This window comes from Pteronotus mesoamericanus, unplaced genomic scaffold (genome assembly GCF_021234165.1).
Source record: "Pteronotus mesoamericanus isolate MK-2021 breed Mesoamerican mustached bat unplaced genomic scaffold, CSHL_Meso_final scaffold_582, whole genome shotgun sequence".
Classification (NCBI taxonomy): Eukaryota; Metazoa; Chordata; class Mammalia; order Chiroptera; family Mormoopidae; genus Pteronotus; species Pteronotus mesoamericanus.
Window position 1 is genome coordinate 2151558 of NW_026555323.1, and position 20571 is coordinate 2172128.

Below are 20571 nucleotides of genomic sequence, written 5' to 3' on the forward strand. Positions count from 1 at the left end.
GAGGGCAAATGCTACATTTCAGTATCTGAAGAGAGACTTGGGAGGAATGGCAGGTGAGTACAGATAGCTCTTCTGGACGGAAGGAGAGAATTTATGAGCAGGAGGGGCCGCGACAGCAATTCAAGTCTTGAAAACACTCCCCTGCCCCCCCACAAAAAAAAATTAGCTGTAGAACCAAAGAAGGATGGCTCATACTTTAAGACAGGAGGTCGGGGGAGTGCAAATTGAGGTAGATCTGTAGAAATAACGGTGGAGGTGTGAAGTTCATGCTGAAGTGTGTAACGCTGAACAGTGATACAGATAATACTAATATTATTGCTACTATTACTAAGCACTAACATTTACCCAGCACTTACCATATGCCAGGCGATGTTCTTCACTGAGCTAATTTGGCTTCAACAGCCTTTCTTAAATACTGAAAGCTTAGTTTCCCTCAGTAGCTGAGTGGGTAACATTTTGTTGCAACCTAAAAATAGCAACGGTAACTCTTAGCCCACCTTATGGGACCCTTTTCTGTTTCAGAGTTTATTCCTGATCTCTGGGAATGATAGGTTATTTAAAAAATTGGGTGTTTTTTTTTTCCATTTTAATTCATCGGTTGTGACTCATGAAATCTTGAGCTCCAAAGCAGGCCTGTCAACAAAACCACCTCACCAGCAATTTGAGACAAATGTATTTTTTAAAAATTATGAATATTAGAAGGTATGTGTTAGTGAATACCCCCATAATCACTGAAATGCTGGATGATTTTGAAAATGTGCCCACGGTTTTACAGGTGTGAGTTCCTCTTGGACTGTGAGTTGAGGGCAGCAATAGGGATTGTCAATTTTTTATTGTTCCCCAAAGCCGGGCAGAGCTCTGGGTTCATAGTAAAAGTTCAAAGCTTGTTTGAGGCATTAATGCAGTATGCTTAAAAAAAAATAATAAAACTGCTTTCACTTTACACCTGAAATGAGAAAATTATTAGAAACGACTGGGTTTCATTTGAATCAGAAGTATAAAAATTTTACTGCTTAATAGAAACGAAGGCGTTTTTCTGGAAAAACACACGTGAAGAAAAATACGGGTCTAATTTGGGAGAAAATGTTATTCATAAAAACTGGAGATGGAAGACTATTAGTATTGTAAGAATTCCTGACAATATTCGTGCTGGTAATTTTTACCAGCAAACATTTCAAAATTTGAATATGGATAAGGCAAAGAGCACAGGGGGTTCTTGCTTCGTCTGCCACTAGTGTCACTCAAGAATCCCTCTTTAATATTAATGATCTCAAAGGGCTCGTGTATGTCTCCAGATTCCTCCTTGGTCTTCGTACAGAACTCGATAGTCATTCTGACATTTCACTGAGCAGATTTTACTTATTTGTATTCAATTTTTTTGGAACTCAGGGATTTCTGCCACATTTTGATATACCAGGTCATTATAAAATTACATTTCCTTTATTCAATTGTTACTTAAGAGGAAGTATATAGCTAAAAGTATCCTTACATGCTAGATCCTGTTGTAACATGTTGCTCTAATTACTCAGTCATTAAAGATTTTCATTCTCCTTTGCCTATTTTGATAAGAGGTAAAGATAAATCCTTAAAAGACTGCGATTTTAACTGATCTCTGCCATAAAGTGTAACTGCAAAGTGTCCAAATGAGGACCTGTAATGGGGAAATGGTGAAAGAATAAGGAATTGAGTTAAAATTGGACAAGATTTAATACTGTCATTTATCATCAATGGTCCTAGAATAATTCAAATTCCTCTAGCTTATTTTTTATAATTGGTTAACTTCTTATAGTTGGTTACAGTCGGGAGGCCCTGACTCTACTAAATACATTGTATCTATGATTGTTGATTTAAAGGTTGAATAGCAGATGAAGGGGATTTTATCCAGTATTTTACGATGGCCTTATCAGCAAAGTTGCAAGCAGTTAGGACAACGAATTGTTAGTGATTCTCTTATTGCTTTGCTAATAAGTGTGGCAGAGCCATTTAAAAAAAAACCCGTTTAAAGAAAACGGGGACTTTGGGACTAAGTGTGCACGGCTTTAAATGGATTTATTTGCCATCCGGAACAAACTCAGCCTCTCTCCCGTCGAGGTCAGCCGCGAGGCCACGTTCTCTCTGTCCACAACCTGCCGAAGGTCAGACCCGCCGGAGACGCGCTTCCCCTTTGCAAACTGTAACGCGCCATGTGTTGGCAGGGGCCTGGCCCCATGACCTTGGTCCCCTGTAGGCAGGCCAGCGCTCTCGGGCTGCCTCTGCCCTGTTTACAAAGGCACCGGGGAAAGGGTGGGGGTCGGAGACCTAGAGTCCGGGGTGCTCTGCCCGCAGCGGGCTCAGGGCCACCCAAGACCCCCTAGGCACACTTTCGACCCAATTCGTCCCCCAGCAAAATGGGGAGCGACCACGTTTTGGCACGCTCCTCGGTTGGGAAGAGCGGGGCCCCCACCGACACTCCTACAGGGTTCCAGGGGGTTTCCGGGGCCCGCTCGCCTCTTTCTGCTGGGCGACGGACAGCAGAGGATACCGGGAGGCACTGCCCCCTCCGCCCGGCGCCAAGATGGCGACCGATCCTGGTGGGACTCCGAGAGCAACGAGCCACTTCCCCTTCCCAACGCCCCCTGCGCTGGCGACGACGGCGATCGGGAGGGGGGCGGGGTCGCTCAGGGGGCGGGGCCGAGCTCTGCGTGCCCCGTCCCCGCCCGAAGCCGTCGCCGGGCCCGTGGCGCGCGCTGCCTGCCGGGATACTCGGCCCGCCCTCCAGTGCTCCCGGCTTTCGCCGCGGTCGCGAGATCCGCGTTTTTCCCCAAGATGGTGGCACTGGGCTCGGGGTGACTGCAGGAGACGACAGAACCTGAATCCCCCCCTGGCCGGAAGCTCGACACACCGCCCTCCTCTCCCTCGCGCGCTCCGCCGCCCCCGCTTGTGCGTCACCTCTGCCGACCCGGCGCTCACGGCCGCGGGCGGCGGCGCCTCCCTCGGCTCCTCCTCGGGGCCGCGCTCGGAGCAGCTCGCAGCCCAGCCGCGGCCAGGCGGGCCCCGCAGCCCCCTGGTGTGGACAGGCAGCGTCGAAGCGGCGGCTGGCGACGAGCTCGGGGTGTTGTGCGGCCCCGGCGCCCCCTTTCCCGGCCTCGGTCTCCGGAGAAGGAAGCGCGGGTCCCGCATGAGCGCCGGCGGTGGCGGCAACGAAAGGGAACGAGGCGGTGGCGGGCGGAGGCGGCGGGCGAGGGCGACGACGACCAGTGAGGCGGCCGCTGCTGCGAGGGCCGCAGCCCAGGCGCGGGGGCGACGACAGGTCGGTGTGGCCGAAGCCGGGGCCTGGGCTGGGGTCCCCGGGTGGCAGCTCCTTGGGGCCCTGCTGTCGCCCCAGCCGCCCGCGGGGCCGGCTCCAGCGAGGGCAGGGACGCCCCCATCCCCGGGGGGCGCGTGGGGTGGAGGGGCCGGTGCCAGCAGCAGGCCCCGGTGGCCGCGGCTGCCGCCGCCGTAACTGTCAGTGCTGCTGTGCGCCGGCGGGAGGGCTGGGCCGCCGGGGGACGCGAGCGGGCCCGGGGGCGGGCGGGCGCCGCGGTGGCCCTTCGCGGAGCCGCGGTCGCGGGCCGGGCCTGGGCCCAGCCCGGGAAGGGCCGCTTGCTCTCGGTGGTTGGCGGGTTTGGGGGGGAAATGTTCAGATGGGGGCCGGGGTGGGTTGGGGTTTAGGGCGTGACTGGTGGAGAGGGAGCGCGGACGGAGTGATAAATGGAAGCCCAGGGCTGTGTTCGCAGATTACCCACGGGTTCTGAAAGGAAGCGGGAGCCCTGGGGTTGGCCGGACGCTCTGCCCGGTGCAAGCTTGCAAACGGGGCGCCGGTCTCGCCCCCGCCCCCACCCCCTCATTTTCAGTAGAGAACATAAAAAGGACTCTCCTCGTCGTGGGGTACAGGGTTTTGTTGGTCAAGTCAGGATTGAATGTGGCAAATGCTTGCGTCCGTAACATTGTTAAAGATAGTGTAATACAGACCTTGTTTGATTAAGATTAGAATCCTCGAAAGAGAATTAAGTGTCTGAATTTTTAAGGACGTCCTAGGGGCTTACTGAAATAGATTCGTTACAGAGTTTGTTTAGGGTTGTATTTATTAAGTGGCTAGGGTGCTGGTGAAAATGTAAACTCATAGCACGTATTTACATTTATAAGTTACCCTCCGTGATGAAGCAGTGTGACTAAGATCCGTAATTTTTAATCGTCGCACTGCTTGCAGAATTGAGAGAAGCAGCAAATTCCTACAGAATTTTGGGGAGAAGGAAAAGGGCTTTGAATGGAAATGACCTGAAGTTTAGAAGTACAGCTTTTAGAAAGTTAGGTTTCAAAGACACTAGGCAACCAAAAAATTGTCGAAGGAATTGGACAAACAGGATGAGAAGCGAGTATCCTTCCTGAAGAGATTTTGTAAGCCATGTCAAAAAGTTTAGAATTCAGGGAGAAAAAAATAAAGTTTTGTTGTGAGTATAATGTTGTAATTAGATCCTGCTTGTAAATCTGAGCTACTTTCCTTTTTTTGATGACATGAATACAGTATCAGTAATGATGCTGATAAACCCAAAGGATAGCTAGAAGCCCTTTATGAAACTAATAATCACAGCAAAACAAAAATAAGAAATAGATTTAAAAATTATTACTGTTTGCAAAATTAGGTCGTAAAGTAAGCAGATCTTACTGTGTCAGTATTAGCTAACTAGCATCAGTGTGCTAATTAATATGTACACAGCCTCTGCACACTGGAGAGTGTAGCTTTATGCAATGATACAAATTAGAGTGTTTGATTCCTTTTCAGAGGTTTTGTGATTCCTTTTCAGAGGTTTTGTAGGCTGCTGCTGCTTTTAATGGCTTAAGAAGTAACTTCAGTGAGGGTACTTCCTCCTCAGAAGTGTGAGGAAGACACATTCTCCTCCCACTTTCTAGTCCGTGTAACAAGGTTCACTGGGCACCTGCAGTGTCTTTGACGTGTAGTATTTAATCAGCTGTATTTCTTAAACGCGTTTCTAAATGACCGTTCGTCTCTCCCCTCCAAAAATGTCCTCTGTCTCTTCAAAATAAATAATAATTTGTTATTTCTCTCAATATGCAGTCAGTGGAATAATCCAAAACTGTGGATCATAGCTGAATTCCTCAACCTGAGCACTTGAAATGATATTTACAAATGTCCGTTTCTGAAATGATTGCTCGTTATGTTCTTCAGTCATGTTAGTGTTGTTTAGATCTATCCTTGCATAAGGTAGAAACAGTACATGTGCAGCTGTTAAAAATTAGTTTTCTGATTTTTATGACTGAAGATAAGTTTTCACAAGTGATTATTATTCAGGTTGAATACTTGGGCGAAGCTTAGATGCTTGTTTCATGATGCTTTGTGACAACAGAGTTTTGGCCGATTTTGATAGCTCCCACTGCAAATGTGAAGATAAAATATAAAAATGACAGGCATGTGCGGTGCTTATAGTGGGAATAGCTTTGGAATTAGCTATTGCTTTCAGCTCTGCCCTTATTCAACTTTTTGACCCTTGACAAGTTACTCAGTCTTGGTGAGCTGCAGTTTTTCCACCTGTGAAATGGGATGATAAAACGAATTCAGAGTTGTCTTGAGGAGTCAAGTGTGTAAAACACCCGACACAGAGGCGCTTAATGAGCATGATCATCCTGCGAAGTCTCCCTGCTCAGGTTTTCTGAATGATCTCAAACCACCCGCTGTGCGTGGTAACACGTTGCCCTTCACCTTGCTCTCTTTCTGACTAGCCCTGAACGCATTCTATAAGGGCAAGGACTCCTGGTGTTTACAGGAGAGTGTGTTACCAGAGTACAGATGACTCAGTTACCAGTAAATCAGTAATGGTCAAATACCATTTATTAGGTACGTTCTGTATGAGCTGAGCTAAAGGGCAACAACCATGAGGATCTCTGTCTTTTGGAAGCTTCTAGTGACTTTTTTCACATAACGCCATTTTTCGTGAAGCCCTGTCACGTAAGGGAGCCTCTTTCTCCCCGGCCCTTCCTGTCCCTGGCTCCCCCCCAGCTGCTGTCCTGAAGAGATTGTTTCACTCCTTTCTTCATACAACTGCCTGGCACATGCCAGACACTTTGTATCTTAATATCTCTGTCCCAGTCTCCCACCCCATGTCTGGCATTGTGTGTGTGTGTGCGCGCGCGCGCGTGTGTAAAATTAAAAATCAATTTGACAGTTGTCTGTAAATACTCTATTTTTCTGAGGTTCAGGGATCATCCTGTCTTTTGATCATGGATTCATAGAGCTTGGGAAACCGAGCAGGACTGTCCTTGAGATCAGTCAGTCGCCCCCTTCCTTTCACGCACGTGGAAATTGAAGTGCAGAGCTTCTAGATGGTTTTCCCCAAGTCACCCAGAGGGCTGAGCCAGAGCCACGGCCTGCATCTCTGGACTCTGCATGCAGAGGGCGCAGGCCCTGTCCTGCCTGTGGGGAGGAGGAGCCGGTGTGCCCAGTCACGCTCGGGGACATCCGCGGTCCCTGCCCGTGTGAGAGAAGGCAGCCGTCACAAGGTGCCGTCAGTGCACCTTTTTTGACCATAACAGTCAGTGCAGGGAAGAGGGCTTTCTTTTCTGATCCGGGAAATGAAGTAAAATTACAGTACACATAGTGTCATCTAGAAACTCATATTCTATGTCCAAAACATGAGGTCTTTGGAACACTTAAAGATGCTATGTGAATGATTTTTAAATAAGTTTGCTTATTAACCCATACATAATGAATTTCTTTGCCAGCTTTCATTTTCGTTTAATGTCAGAACAAGTAAATACCATTATGCATGATAAATCAAGAGGATTTTTAAGGTTAAAGCCTATCTGAGAATAAAATAAAGCTAGTATCTTTTTTTTTTTTTTATATACCGTTATTTGCACATGAGGTTTGGGTGACAGTTATCACTCTTGGATTTTAAACCTTGTGACTGAACTCCCTAAGATTATGTATAAAATTTTAAGTGCTTCAGAGCATTAAGAGGTTCAGTGAACAAAAGCCACCGAGAGCCATTAGTGTGGAGGTGTCAAGAGACTGGGGGTTCATCCTTCCTGTTGAGCTTCCACTGGGTGACAAGCATGTGTTTTAGCTTTCTTAGCCTTTGTTCTGCTCCTCCGTCACACAGTGGGGTGACTTGCTTTGTCTGTTTCAGAGGGTTATGTTATTCAGGTGTGATCATTCTTTAAAAAAAAAGATTTTATTTATTTTTAGAAGGGAAAGGAGAGAGAGAGAGAGAGAGACAGACAGACATCAGTGTGTGGTTGCCTCTCGTACCCTCCCCTACTGGGGACCTGGCCTGCAACCCAGGCATGTGCCCTGACTGGGAATTGAACCAGCAACCCCTTGCTTCACAGACCGGCGCTCAATCCACTGAGCCACACCAGCCGGGGCCAAATGTGATCATTCTTGAAAAAATGGATTAAAACCAATGTAGAGATTTGTCCAAGAAAACAAGTTGGTTAGTGGTACACAGGTGATTGGAACCTTGGTATATTTTCATGGTATATTTCTCCATTAGCATTTTTTAACCTTTTAATAGAGAAGTGTTTGAGGAAATATTTCACGTGTGTTTATTTTATTTTAAAGTGGATAACTCCGTTTGAAATAAACAGCAGATTTCAGTAGTTGGTGGTGCATTATTCAGTATTGTTAATCCAGAGTCAGATCCCTTCTGTGACTGGCTTTGCTTTTGACCCCTCCTGTTAATTTGGTAAATGCCAAGTGAATGCCAAGTGAAGTTTGACCTGAAAGGGAAAGAGGTTTTGGAGGTGTAGAATCTGTGAGATAAGATTATTTCAGAGGTTCCATTGTAGAAAGTCTGCTGGAACCTCACACAAGACATTGCATGTGGATCACCAAAGAGAATCATATGTAAGACATTGTTGATTCAGGCCAGCCCTGGGCTGCACATGTGGGGGCAGCGTGTAAGCCCTGAGCACTTACCATGTGAAACTCTGGGCGGACCAGTGCGCGGTCTGAGGTGGCTGGTGACCCTTAACAGCTCACTGTTCCAGAAGTTGACCTTCTGTACCTCCCAGATCCATTAAAGTTAGTCAGGCACATATAGATCCCTTGATGTTACAGAAACAAAATGTGAAAGATTTTTCTTGACCTCTTTGTGATATGCAGGCTTATAGCTCTTTCTTAGTTCTTGAGTGCCCACTGTGTATACTTCCAGTAATTCAAGATGTTCCTTTTCACACAAATGGTGTCATTGGGGGCTGCATGAAGATGTTCCCGGGAGTGTTCCTTTCATTGGATGACTTGGGTCTCCATGAATCCAAAGGGGCGGCTCGTGCCTTTCAAGCCTCTGATAGACTTCTGCCTGAGCAGCCTGCCCCTGGACAGTGAGGAGGTGGCCTTCAAATGGCCCTCGTGGACTGTGGCCACCATCTGGGCTCATTTATTACAGAAATTCCTTGTGATGAAGAATAAATGCCACTTTTCCCCCAAAGTGAAAATACGGACAATTTTGTAGAATAATGTACATGTGCCCTTCAGTAGGGACAGGTTTTGTTGCTTCCTTGGGCTCTCTGGCTCCCTGCGAAACTCATGTTCCTTTCCTCTGAGACAGTGGCTCAAGCCCTGCAAACGCCGGGGCAGAAGTTCCTCCCTGCCGCCTGCAAATACTTTCCCCTCTCTTATCAGATGTGAGGCATAAGCGGGCCACCTCGGGAAGGGAAGGGGGAGAATGAAACCGCCCCGGTGTTTTCTCTGTGTGTGGGTCACAGGAGACAATATGGGTTATGTCCAGCCTCTTACGTGTCTTAGTACTTTTTTCTTAGGAACTCTTAGTATCATACCTCTCTGTGCACGTGTCGGTATTGCTAGCCTTACAGTGTGCCAGAAACAAGGATTTATCCAAAGCGTTTATTTAGGGAATTTAAAAAATATGTCATCCAGGTACCTGTTGTATGTGACCTGTATACTAATTGATAAATCCTATTTCACACCAAGATAATTGGGTAACATTTTCCTTTTATTATGGTTTTCTGAAGTGAGTTGATAATCTGTCATGGTCCATGTTGGTAATAGATACTGTGAAAGATAATCCAAATTTAGGTCTTGTAAGAAATAAAAAGTTTTCCTAATTAAGTTGCTTCTGTCATATTTAATTTCTTATACATGTTGCTAAGTCTGTAACATATTGGTGCAGTCTGAATGCTTAAACCGTCTAGAAATTCATGTGTTGAAACACTGCCCCTGCCGCCCCCAGGGCAGGAGGAGGTAGAGCCTCTGGGAGGTGATGAGGTCAGGAGAGGGGAGCCTCGTGAATTAACGCTGTGAATCCTCCTGAATTCACGCCCTGGTCTGACTCGAGAGAGCTCCCCTGCCTCTCCTGCCAGGGGAGCCCACGCCAGGAGGCGGCTGTCGGTGGCCCAGGAAGCGGGCTCTCCCCAGACACCGAATCTGCCGGCACCTTGATCTTGGACTTCCAGCCCCCAGATCTGTGAGAAGTAAATTTCTGTGGTTTAGAAGCCACCCAGCCTGTGGGGTTTTGGTATAGCAGCCTGGATGGACTGGGACACACATTAAACATGTTTAAAGAATAGGGAAAATAGGAAATTAAATGGATAAAGTTTGGTAGCTAAGGTAGGGGTGGGGTGCACTGCTTGACAGACTGGAAATGCTTCTTAAAAGCTGACCTTAGTGTTGAAATGTGAACACTTAAGTATTATAGTAGAAAAACTGAGCCGACTTTAGTCTTTTATGCCTATAAAACTAGATTTTAGCATTCCAAATTATTGTATATTTCTTTAAATGTAATTATTGCCCAGCATATTTTATTTCAAATTATCTTCAAAATGAAAAGTAAAATCTTATGGTCTCACGTAACGCAGTAAAGAGTCACTCGGCTCCCTCCCTCAGAACATTTCTTTTCCCTCTTTTGGGCCAGATGAGAAGTAGGGAGGGCGAACTTAGGCAGAGATGCCTGGACTGGAGAATAGAGAGGTCACTTAGCTGAAATGAGATAATTTATTTTCTCCTGGATTGAAGATGCTGTGAGAGCAGTCGGAGACCATTGTTCTCTGTGTCTCTCGATCTTTCTCTGTCTCTCTGTCTCTCTGTCTCTTGCAGTCTCAGGTAGTTACAAGCGCTGGGCGTGCGAACTCTGCCCGGTCCATTCAGGACTGCTTTTAGATGTCTTCTGTGGGCTGATGAGTGACCCTCAGGGCCTTAGGTAATTTTAGGGAGTAACAGACAGGACTCAAGGGTAGCCTGGACAATGGGAACTACATAAGAGGGAACGCAAATTGGAAGAAAATTTCACAATAATAAAGTACGGGGACTGTGTGGCATGTTTGCCTCTGGAGCTGTTGACCAGAATAAGTGACTTAGCATTAAAGCTGGAAAATTGTAAGAATTCTGGTAATTTGGAATTTGTGAAGGCTCTCCATAGATGACGCTTGAGAGCGGCTCTCAGAGAAGATTCTCTCAGATAAGATTATTATCTGAGCCACATACCAAAGCACTTTAGTAAACACGTTGTATTGGGGGAAGATAGCCTTTTAGTGTTGGCAGATCAAGATGAGTCTGCCTTGTGTAGTTACCTAGCGTTATTTACTTTCCGATGTGGTCACAGCACACAGATTGTGGGGGGTGAGGGGTGGGGGGTGTGGGGGAGGGCCAAGGGTCACTTCAGAGAGTTCAGTTCTCTTCTGCGCACAGTGCTTGTGACCCCAAAGTTCTAGCTATGTGTGACCATGCGACCTAGATTGACCAGCGCGGCCTCAACTGTCAATATTAGTTAGGCTAGTCCCATAAATCATAAAACCAGGAATTCTAACATTTTCTTATTCCCAGAGAGTCTCTTGTATTTTGTGGTTGGTTGCCCCCTCCACCCTCAAGTCACTCTCAGATACTGGTGGGTAGAATTATTTTTGAAAGTGAGGAAGTACAGAAAATAAATAAATGGATTTTTTTTAAGTATAAAAAGAAGTAAAAGTTTTCTCTGTTTCTTTATTCGGTCATAAGATTTGACCATTGTTAAATTATGTCTAGGAAAACATAAAATGCCTAGCAAATCAGATGTATGTATAAATACAGATACATAGAGCTTTTTCCTTTTGGGGTCTTTTCAGAAACTCATGCCATATATATATTTACAGTTTCCAGCTCCATTGTGATATAATTCACAAAACTTAAAATTCACCCTTTTAAAGTGTACAATTCAATGGGTTTTAGTATATTCAGTTCTACACCATCACCACAATCTAATTTTAGAACATTTTCCGCATCCCCAAAAGAAGCCCTTGTACCTATTCCTGTTTTCCTGTCTTCCAGCTTCTGGCAACCACTGATCTGCTTTCTTTTTCTGTGGATTTGCCTGTTTTAGACATTTCATATAAATGGAGTCATAACATATGTGTTCTTTTGTGTAGGGTTCCTTTTACTTACATGGCTGAGTAATGTTACATTGTATGAATGTACATAACTGTTCACTCAGTCATCAGTTGGTAACTATTTGAATTATTTCCAGTTTTTGGTTATTATGATGTTACTGTGATCGTTTACATACAAGCTTTTGTGTGGACATGAGTATATATATACTCGCATATTCAGTTCTCCTGGGGGTATATATGCCTAGAAGTGAAACTGTTGGGTAACTGCAGATTGTATCAGCAATGTATGAGGGTCCTTATATTTCTGCTTCTCAGCCAAGGCTTTTTGTTCATCCCTTTTATTTTTTAAAATATATATTTTATTGAATTTACTGGGGTGACACTGGTTAATAAAACTACATAGGTTTCAAGTGTGCAGTTCTGTAACACATCATCTGTAGATTATATTGTGTGTTCACCACCCAAAGTCAGATTTTTGGATATGGTCAGATGTGAGGAAGGGGTCCAACTTTATTCCCTTACTTACTGATATCCAGTTGTCCCAGCGTCATTTACTGAAAATACTGTTCTTTCCCATTGAATTGCCTTGGTAACCTTGTTTGGAAATCAGTTGACCATAAATGTAAGAATTTATTTCTGAACTCTTTTCCATTGATTTGTATGCCTGTTCTTCAGCCACCACCAAACCTTTCTTGATTACTTTTGTAGAAAGTTTGAAATTGGGAAATGTGAATATTCAAAGTTCTTATTTTTCAAGATTGTGGCTCTCTGGGGTTTCTTGAATTTCTGTGTGAATTTTAGGGTTAACATGTTAATTTCTGCAATAAAGGCAGCTGGGATTTTGATTAGGGTTCGTGTTGAATTGGTAGATCTAGTTGGGGAGTATTGTTGGTACCTTAATTTTATGTCTTTTGATGTATGAGCATGGGATGTCTTTCCATTTGGTTGGTCTTTAATTTTCTTTTTTGTTTTGTAGTTTTCAGTGGATATGTCTTACACTTCTTTTGTTCAAAAGAACTATATTCCTAAGAATTTTATTTTTCTTAATGTTACTGCTAATGGGATTTACTTAGTTTCATTTTCAGATTGTTTATTGCTTGTGTGTCGATTTTTGTACTGAACTTGTGCTTTTCTCTTAACACGCTACTGAAATCTTCCCGTGTGGGTGGCTCCATGCACGCCTACCTCACTGGCGTCGTGAATGCACGTTGAGTGCCTAAGGGTCACAGGCATTTTTCTAGATGCTAGTGGGTGCAGCAGTGTACAAAACCTGTTGACATTCCTGTTGTTATGGACTTTTACTTAGTAGGGAGAGAGATTGTAAATGCGTTATGTAAAATATATTGTATATTGCATACTGCTTTTAAGGAGAAAAATAAATAAGGAAGTGGGATATCAAGTTCTTGGGGATGGAGAGAATGAGTGCAACATTTAGGGGGGCTAGAGAAAGCCCCCCTGAGATGGCGACTTGGGTACAGAGGGAAGGAGGGGAGAGAGCCAGCCTATGGGTGTCAGGAGCAGCTTTTCAGGTGAAGGCTGGTGGGTGGATAGGAAGCCCCTGAGGAGGGCGGTGCCTGGTGTGCTGAGGTCAGCAGTCAGAGGGGCGTGACTTTGTTCTTCTATCAAACCCCTGGGCTGCTGTCGTCCCTTCCTGTTGGAGATGAAGCTGCCGTGAGCAGTGGTGTGAGAGTCTGCATGTGAGGTGGGTATGATTTCTTTTCTCTTGGTAACTTCCTAGGAATGTGATCATTGGGTTATAGGATAGTTATAATGCATTTCTGGATCTTTCCCCCAAATCGGTGGTTTTTCTTTTACATTCCTACCAACAACGCTTGGTTGCCCACAACCTTGCCAGCAGTCGGGGCTGCCGGTCTGTCCAATGTGGCTGTGGTGGCAGGTTGTGTCGTGGTTTGCCTTCCTGGTTTGAAGGGTGTCTTCACTTGATAGATAATTCTAGGCTGACGTGTTTTTCTTTCAGCATTTGCTTCTGTGAAAAGTCTGTGGTTATACGTTTCTCAGTATTTAAAGCCTTTTTTCCTCTGGCCTTTTAAAAAAGATTTTCTGTTTATCATTGGTTTTTTGATTATCCTAATAAGGGTTTTTTGTGTGCTCGCGCTCTCTCGCTCGCTTGCTCGCTCTCGCTCGCTCGCTCTCTCTCTCTCTGTCTCTGTCTCTTCCGTGAGTTTGCTTTCATCAAATTTGGAAACATGTCAACCATTATTTCCTCACATACTTTTCTTCACGTACTTTTAAAAATCACCCCCCCCCGTCCGGCCCTGTCTTTCCGTGGCGCTCCAGTTGTGTGCATGTTAGACCACTAGGTGTTGTCCTCAGGGCATGGCCCTATTTCTAGTGTTTGTCTCTCTGCGCTTCATCTTGCTTTGTCTTCTGTTTTGCTGCTTTTTTCCCTGCAGTGTCAAATACTTCAAGATATTTTAGTGTGTATCTCTAGAAGTTCTGTTTGATTTGTTTTACTGTTTCCTGTTGCTTTATTCATGTATTCTTTTGAATCCTTGAGCATAATTGTTATAGTTATTTGGAAGTCCTTGTCTACTGATTCCATCAAATCTTTCACATCAGGGTTTATTGATTGGGTTTTCTGTTGGTTATGGGTCATACTTTCCTGTTTGCACATTTAGCCATTTCTGACTGGATTTTGTAGTCGGTTAGTGTCAGACCTCGTTTTATCTGCCAGCAGAGTGACTTCTGGCCTGCGCGCCTTGCGGTTCCTTCCGGGCTGAGTTAGCGCGTGTCTGGTGGAGAAGGCGCAGTGTGAGGGGCCAGCTGCTGCGATGGCGAGGCCCCCCTGGTGCCCTACTAACTGCCCCGGCCTCAGCGTCTTCCCCTCACTCTGGGGGGAGGAACTGAGGGACCTCCCAGGCCTGTTTGAGAAAACAGCCCCTTCACCATGAAAGCAAAAATAAGGCTAAGATGAGCCCTACCCCCCTCCCTGCCCTCAGGCAGCTTACAGCTAGAGGCGCTGACCAGTGCGCGTAGGCGTGGAGTACTGTGCTTGGGGTGGAAATTCAATCCATTATTTTATGGTATGAGGAATAGATAGTAAGAGGAAAGAAGACGTGGCTATTAACACAAGAGCTTAGAGACCCGCGGGACGTTACCCGGGACAGGTGAGGTGGAGGCCGGCCGGGTGGCGGAGTGTTTTGGCGAAGTCCTGAGAGAGGGAAGCCCTGGAGCCAGACGTGCCGGTCGCTCAGCTGCTCCGTGCTCTCCGTGACCCCCGCCCCCGCCCCCGCCCCGGGCCTGGCCGCGGCGCCCTGTGGTGGCCGGGGCCTGCGGTACGTGGGGTCTGAAATCGGTCCCGTGGACACTGGGAAGGTGGACGCGTTTCAGCACGGGAGGGACGGCCGGCTTCCGGGGTTGGGGACGGTCCTCGTGGCAGCGGAGGGAGGGTGCGAGGGAGGGTGCGGACGGCAGGACACCCGGTGCAGGTGCAGCGGTGAGGGCCTGCGGGGCGGCGGGGCGGGCGGGCGGGGCGGGCGGGCGGGGCGTGAAGGGAGCAGGCGGCGTCTCAGAAACAGGAGGCAGGACGCACGCGGCCGAGTATAAATCGGCAGTGTCGGGGGAACGGACTGAGCACGGCCTTTAGAATCGGACATCTAACCTTGTGTTTACTAGTGAGGTGGCCCGAGGAGTCCCCTGAGGGAGAGCGTCCCTCTTTGTAAGGCGTTCGCTCTGTGAGCATTTTCAAGCACCGGAAGTACAAAAGGGAGCGCTCCGGGCGCGCTCTGAGGTGCCGTCTAGACTGCGCGGAAAGCGGCTGGGACTGGCGGGTTTGGGCCAACCTGTGAAGAGCTTCCTCTGAACTGTGTGGGATATTTGACTTTGTTTGGGAAGCGACTGAAAGCCAACAAGGGGGAAGCGGGGGTGCTGTCGGAGCACGGGGGGCTTTCCGCAGGGGCTTGATGGCGCCCGTGGGCAGTTTGCTTTCCTGGGAACGCGAGGGCGCCTTGTCCTCGGAAGGCGACGCTGTTCTCCCAGTTGGGCGGCTGGACTGATAGCGCCGCTGTCACGTCACTCTTGGGGGTTTCTCAATGCGTCTGATAAATCTCGCTCATGCCTCAAACCTCAGTTTATACGTCACTTCGTGAGGAATGTCTTCCCGTTTTCCCCAGACGGAGTCGGAACTCTGGGCACACAGCCAGCGCACACAGCCAGCGTTTCTTGTTGACAGCACTCAACTGTGCATCCGAGCGACCTAATTTATTGTTTTTTATTATTTATGCCCATTTCCCCATCATGTGGACAAGAGATTATGTCTGGTTTCTTTACCACTGTGTCTGCAGCCACTTAGTAGGCACTCAAAAATCCAGTGGACATTTTTTATTGAGGTATAATTGGTATATATATATTAAAAAAACACGGTACGATTAGCCAGTTTCAACTGGTAGACATTTTTTGAATGAATGGCTGTCAAGAACCTGAAGTTTAACAAGTGTAGTCCACCTAGTGGTCAGGCTGAATACAAATGTGGGGGAGAAAAAAAATGGCACCAATTTTTTCATGCGTGACAAGGACGACGGCAACACTGGGCACTTCCAGGGTGGAATGCGTTTTATGGGGAATAACTGTGTTTGACTTTAGATGCTCATCTAGGTGGACATGCACTGTTGGTAATGGAGAGTAGCAGGCGTATGATGCAAGAGATGAAGGCTTTAGAGAACATCCGGGATCTTAAGGGCTGAGGGGCTGTGGGAATGGATAATGTCGCACAGAGGAGTCACCGAGGTCGGGAAACAGGGCTCGTGGTAGGAACTTGGCCAGTGGCCACGGGTGGGGAGCCGCCTGTCGACAGCAGCCTTACTGATAACAGCCGATGGACACATATTTTTTATGTTATGCAGGGTCTGGCACAAATAATGCTCCTTTTTTCGTTACAAAATCGTTTATTACAAAATCATAAGCATGTAATTCTGTAACAAGAGAATCACACTCAAGCACAATATAGGACATTTTAGGTGAAATGTTCAAATTAGAACTATAAATTATTGTACCTGCATTATTACCCTACCAGCCACACTCAAGCAGGCCTCACTTCTGCCCGACCCTGTCTTTTACATCCTTTATTCTTACAGTGAGGTAAGCTAGAGGAAAGAATATTGTTAAGGGAAGAAGGGAAAGAAGGGAAGAATCACAAAGAAGGGAAAATACAGTACTGTATTTATTGGAAAAAACTATATAAGTGGACCTGTGTAGCTGAGATCCCTGTTTTTCAATCATCAACTGTATATGCATGTTCATTTTCTCCCATCAACCTGTGGGACACGGGGTGGGCTTCGTGGAGCTGGCTTCTTCTCATGTGATAGGAGGAGATGGCCCGCAGTTCCTGTTCCACTGAGAGATGCCGTGTTTGTGTGCCGATGCATTAACAATGCGGTGTTTATTTGGGTACATGCTTTGAGCTTTAGAATTTATTTTTCGATAAGAGTTAACTTTTGATAGGTATATTGAATATTTAAGAAACAATAATTGCTACCATATAGTGAGGCCCTATAATGCACCAGGCAGCATAGTTTTACATACTTTTAAAACATTTCCTCTAAAACAACCACCTGACACCTGAGACTCACAGGTCGAAAGACGTGTCTAAGGCAAGTAGTAGAGGGATGGATGCCCCTATGTACACCTAACATAGCAGTTGCTCAGCATACAGAATTTAATTTAAAGCTCAGTTGCTGTAGGGCTCTGAGAGAATTAGAGGCATGTAGTCAAACAGTTTCCATGTATTTTCAGCCCTTGGGGAGGGTAGGTGAGAGGAAAGAAGTGGTTGGCGCGGAGCTCTGGGTGAAAGTGGGAAGGGTGGGCCGTCCGCTGAGAGCGCTCAGCCCACCTGCCTCGCTGGCCTCCTTCCCCTGCTGCCTCAGCAGGGCTCTGTCCCTTGATAGGTGTGTGCTTGATGCTCCTAAGTACTGCAGAAAATGAATTTGCTTTCATAATAAATTGTTAAAATAAATTTGAAAGTTTACCCAGCTGTTTCTATAAAAAGAATTGAGTGAGGTGTTTTATATTTTAGGTTAAAACTCTGTAAGATCCTGACTTTAGACTCCACCAACTCCTCAGAAGTTTGGCGAAGTATGGTATGTTTCTGTTTTCTTTTTTTGGAATTAAAAATTGCATGTGTATCTTAATGCCATGGTTAGAATGATGAGAAATGTATTCAGTGAACTTGGGGGCCCGCCATTTCTACAGCGTTGTGCTAGGTGCTGAATCACCGCACTCCCAGGTAGGCTGTGTGCGGGCACGATTGGGAAAGAGCTGAGGAGAGGTCAGGGTGCGGTGAGAAGTAAGTTAATACGCATAACAGGGTCCAGGAGGCAGGTTGGGCTGTTGGGCTGTGAGTTAAAAATAACTTCCATTTGTTGAGACCTTACTATGTGCCGGGCACTGTTCGGAACCATCCATCTGCTAGTGTGTTCATCTTCCTGACAGCCCTGCCAAATAGACGCCGCTGTCACCCCATTGGTCTACGTTTTGAGGGAACAGAGGCTCCCAGAGATTAAATAACTTGCCCAAGATTTCCTGGCCAGTCAGTGACCAAACAGGGACTTGCATGCAGATGGGCTCTTGTGTGCGCCCTGCCGAGCACTGAACCTCCTGAAAAAGGGGGGCTAGAAGAGAGGACTCGACTCCGTCGGTTTCAAACACCATGTAGCTCTTGAATGAATTAATGCACCAACTAATGAATTACAGGTTATTTTGACTTGCTCATTTTTATGTCTACAGGTAGGAAAGTTAGACTTGCTTAGACCTTCTAAGTCCAAACACTCTGTCCATCTTCTGAGAAGCCAAAAGGGAGCAGTGTTCATTTCAGGGGGGACCCTTGCTTCTTCCCCACAGCACCTCAGGAATGTTCTAGGTTCTTACCAGGAGACAGGCAGCTATGACAGGGAAATCTGGGAAATTGAATGCTTTGCAGGGAGGATTGTATGTCCCATTTATTGGAGTCCCCTGAAGTCACTTCTGTGCACGTGGGCCAGCCCTTCCCGTCATCTGAACTTCAGCCCCGGTTTTGGGCTGCAGAGGTTGTGGGCTCAGGCGTGGTCTGGGCACTCCCAGATGCCTCGCTGCTTCATAGTGGGTCTGGATCCGTGCTGGTAGCCACCGTCTATGGCTGTCACTTTGCAGGTGTTAACTACCAAGGATCCTTTCTTCTCCCTCCTAGTTTTCTCATCTTTCCTTAGTTGGCTTTTCATATTTGCCCTGGATGTGCAGTTGGGTAGAGGAATCATCGGGGAAGAACTGTTGCATGCAAGGAGCTCTTGATACAGGATAGCTCAGGTGTCTGTCACAGAACTACAGTGTGATTAAGATGTCTGATAAATTTGAACCGTGGCAATCAGGAAAGTGCAGCCAAGGCCAAGTAAGGGGATCCAAAGATACTAGGTTAGGGAGGAGGAAATGTTTCGTAGTTGGCCATTTTTTATAAAACTGAATTGTAGTGGATTTATGGCTGAGAAGGAGTTGAGCACATTTTCATGTGAGGTTACTCTAGTCACGTAATAGGAGAAGTAGGACTAGACTGGTGCACGTGCGTGTGTGTATGTACATATGTTACTGTTCCAGGAAGCATTTGGCTACCTGGAAGACCCTGTGACTATCAGCCCCATTTAAATATTGCCATAATTGTGGGGTCCCAATCCACATTCTCAGCCACTACTCAGTTACACATGTTTAAGTGATGAAACTTTGTATAGCAAAACCGAACAGATCAGAGCATTCTGTATGGAAAGTCAGTAGATCCGGGTTTTAGGCCTAGCTTCACCACTAATTCTAAAATCTTGGGCAAGTCAGTTAATCACTCTGAGGCTGCTTATTTACCTATTTTTTAAAGTCTTGCTGCAGTGTTTGCCCTGATTAGGTAGAACCTGTGTTGTCACAAGACTCAAACAAGGTGTTGTTGACCAGAGTACTTTGTAAACAGTGAAACTCCATGAAAGTACACGAGGTTATGGCCACCTCGCCTCAGGGGAAGAGATCATTTAAGGAAAAAAATGCCAGAAGATAGTCCTTAAAGAATTTCTATAATTGCTCTTCTGAGGAATGTTGCATTGACAGCTTATTCGAAGCTTTGAAGATTATTTTTTGAACAGTGTATTGGGTTTATAAAGTGTTCTAACTAAAGATTTGTTTAATTTATTAGAGTTTTTAAATCTACGCTCAGATCAAGTTAGCAGCTAGACTGGTGTGACAACCTGTTTTTAATCAGTGACTCAAAGCTGTGATCACCCTGATGTCAACGAATGGCCACAGCTTGTAAAAGGTAATTTTTGAATGTTATTTTACAGCCTTTAAAAGGCTGTCACTGTAAAGTAAAATACGTGCTGTAAAAAAGTGAAGAAAATGTGTAGTTGGCAGGACTACTGCAAAGAACAGTGGACCAAATGGTTGATTTGCTTCTCTGTTTAATCTCCTTTCCAAAATATTTCATGCTCCCCACCCCAGACCTGTCTGTGTAAATAAATGGGAAAACATTTCTCAAAAATTTCAGTAAACGTTTTATCATGAACATTATGAAAACTATGACAGAGTTGTTAGTATGCATTTTAAAGTGTGCCTTTTATGCAGTGGGAGTTTTAACTAAATGTTTCCAGCAGTTTTTACAAGTGGAATAAAACTAGTATACTTTTCTCTCCTAGAGAGTTACAGTGGAGGTAGCAGGAGAGGCTGGAGAAGCTGCGCGCAGTAGCGTTGCAAGTGAGCCTGCGCCAGCGGTCTGGCTCGCGCTGCAGCGCGCAGACTAGGGGGCCTTTGGGGGTCCCACGCTCTGCCCTCCAAATCAAGACCTAGCACTGAGACTCTGCCAAGCTTTCTTTCCTAATGTCGCTCTCTATTGTTGAGTTTTAAAAGTTTGTTTCTGATTTGTTATTCTGACAAACTGTAAGTTAACCTGAGTCAGTAGTTTCTGTTTTTCATTTGATCCTCTCTCCTGAATATTGGTAAAATTATGAGCATGTGTTGGATCCTTACTTCCAAAAACCTGACAGTAAAGAATAAAGTCTCTTAGATGTGAGATCCTTCGCAGTTTTGAGAGTTCAGAATCCTCACTTTGGGATATTTTGGGTAAATTACTTAGAATACTGTAGAAATACAGTCTAAGTGAAATGAGTAGAAATTTATTCAGATATGTACTGTTACTTATTATTCTCTGCAAGAAAAGTGTTTCTTCTTGTTCTGTGTATATTCATTATTCTCTTGATT

At 45.9% G+C, this 20571-nt stretch overlaps 1 protein-coding gene across 5 annotated transcripts in view; it reads left to right on the plus strand.

Moving 5' to 3' along the window:
• The first annotated feature begins 2755 nt into the window (after positions 1–2755).
• Positions 2756–20571, plus strand: part of UBE3A (ubiquitin protein ligase E3A) — a 63598-nt gene continuing 45782 nt past the window's right edge. For 2 of the 5 annotated variants that reach the window (XM_054561930.1, XM_054561932.1), the window contains exons 1-2: positions 2756–3289; positions 17387–17450. Coding sequence is in view for 1 of the 5 variants with exons in the window: in XM_054561929.1 (XP_054417904.1) it covers positions 19614–19633 (20 nt within the window). In the remaining 4 variants the exon portion in view is untranslated. Of the gene's footprint in view, positions 3290–17386; positions 17451–19513; positions 19634–20571 lie in introns of those variants that run through there. The other 3 variants (XM_054561929.1, XM_054561931.1, XM_054561933.1) reach the window with 3 other exon arrangements.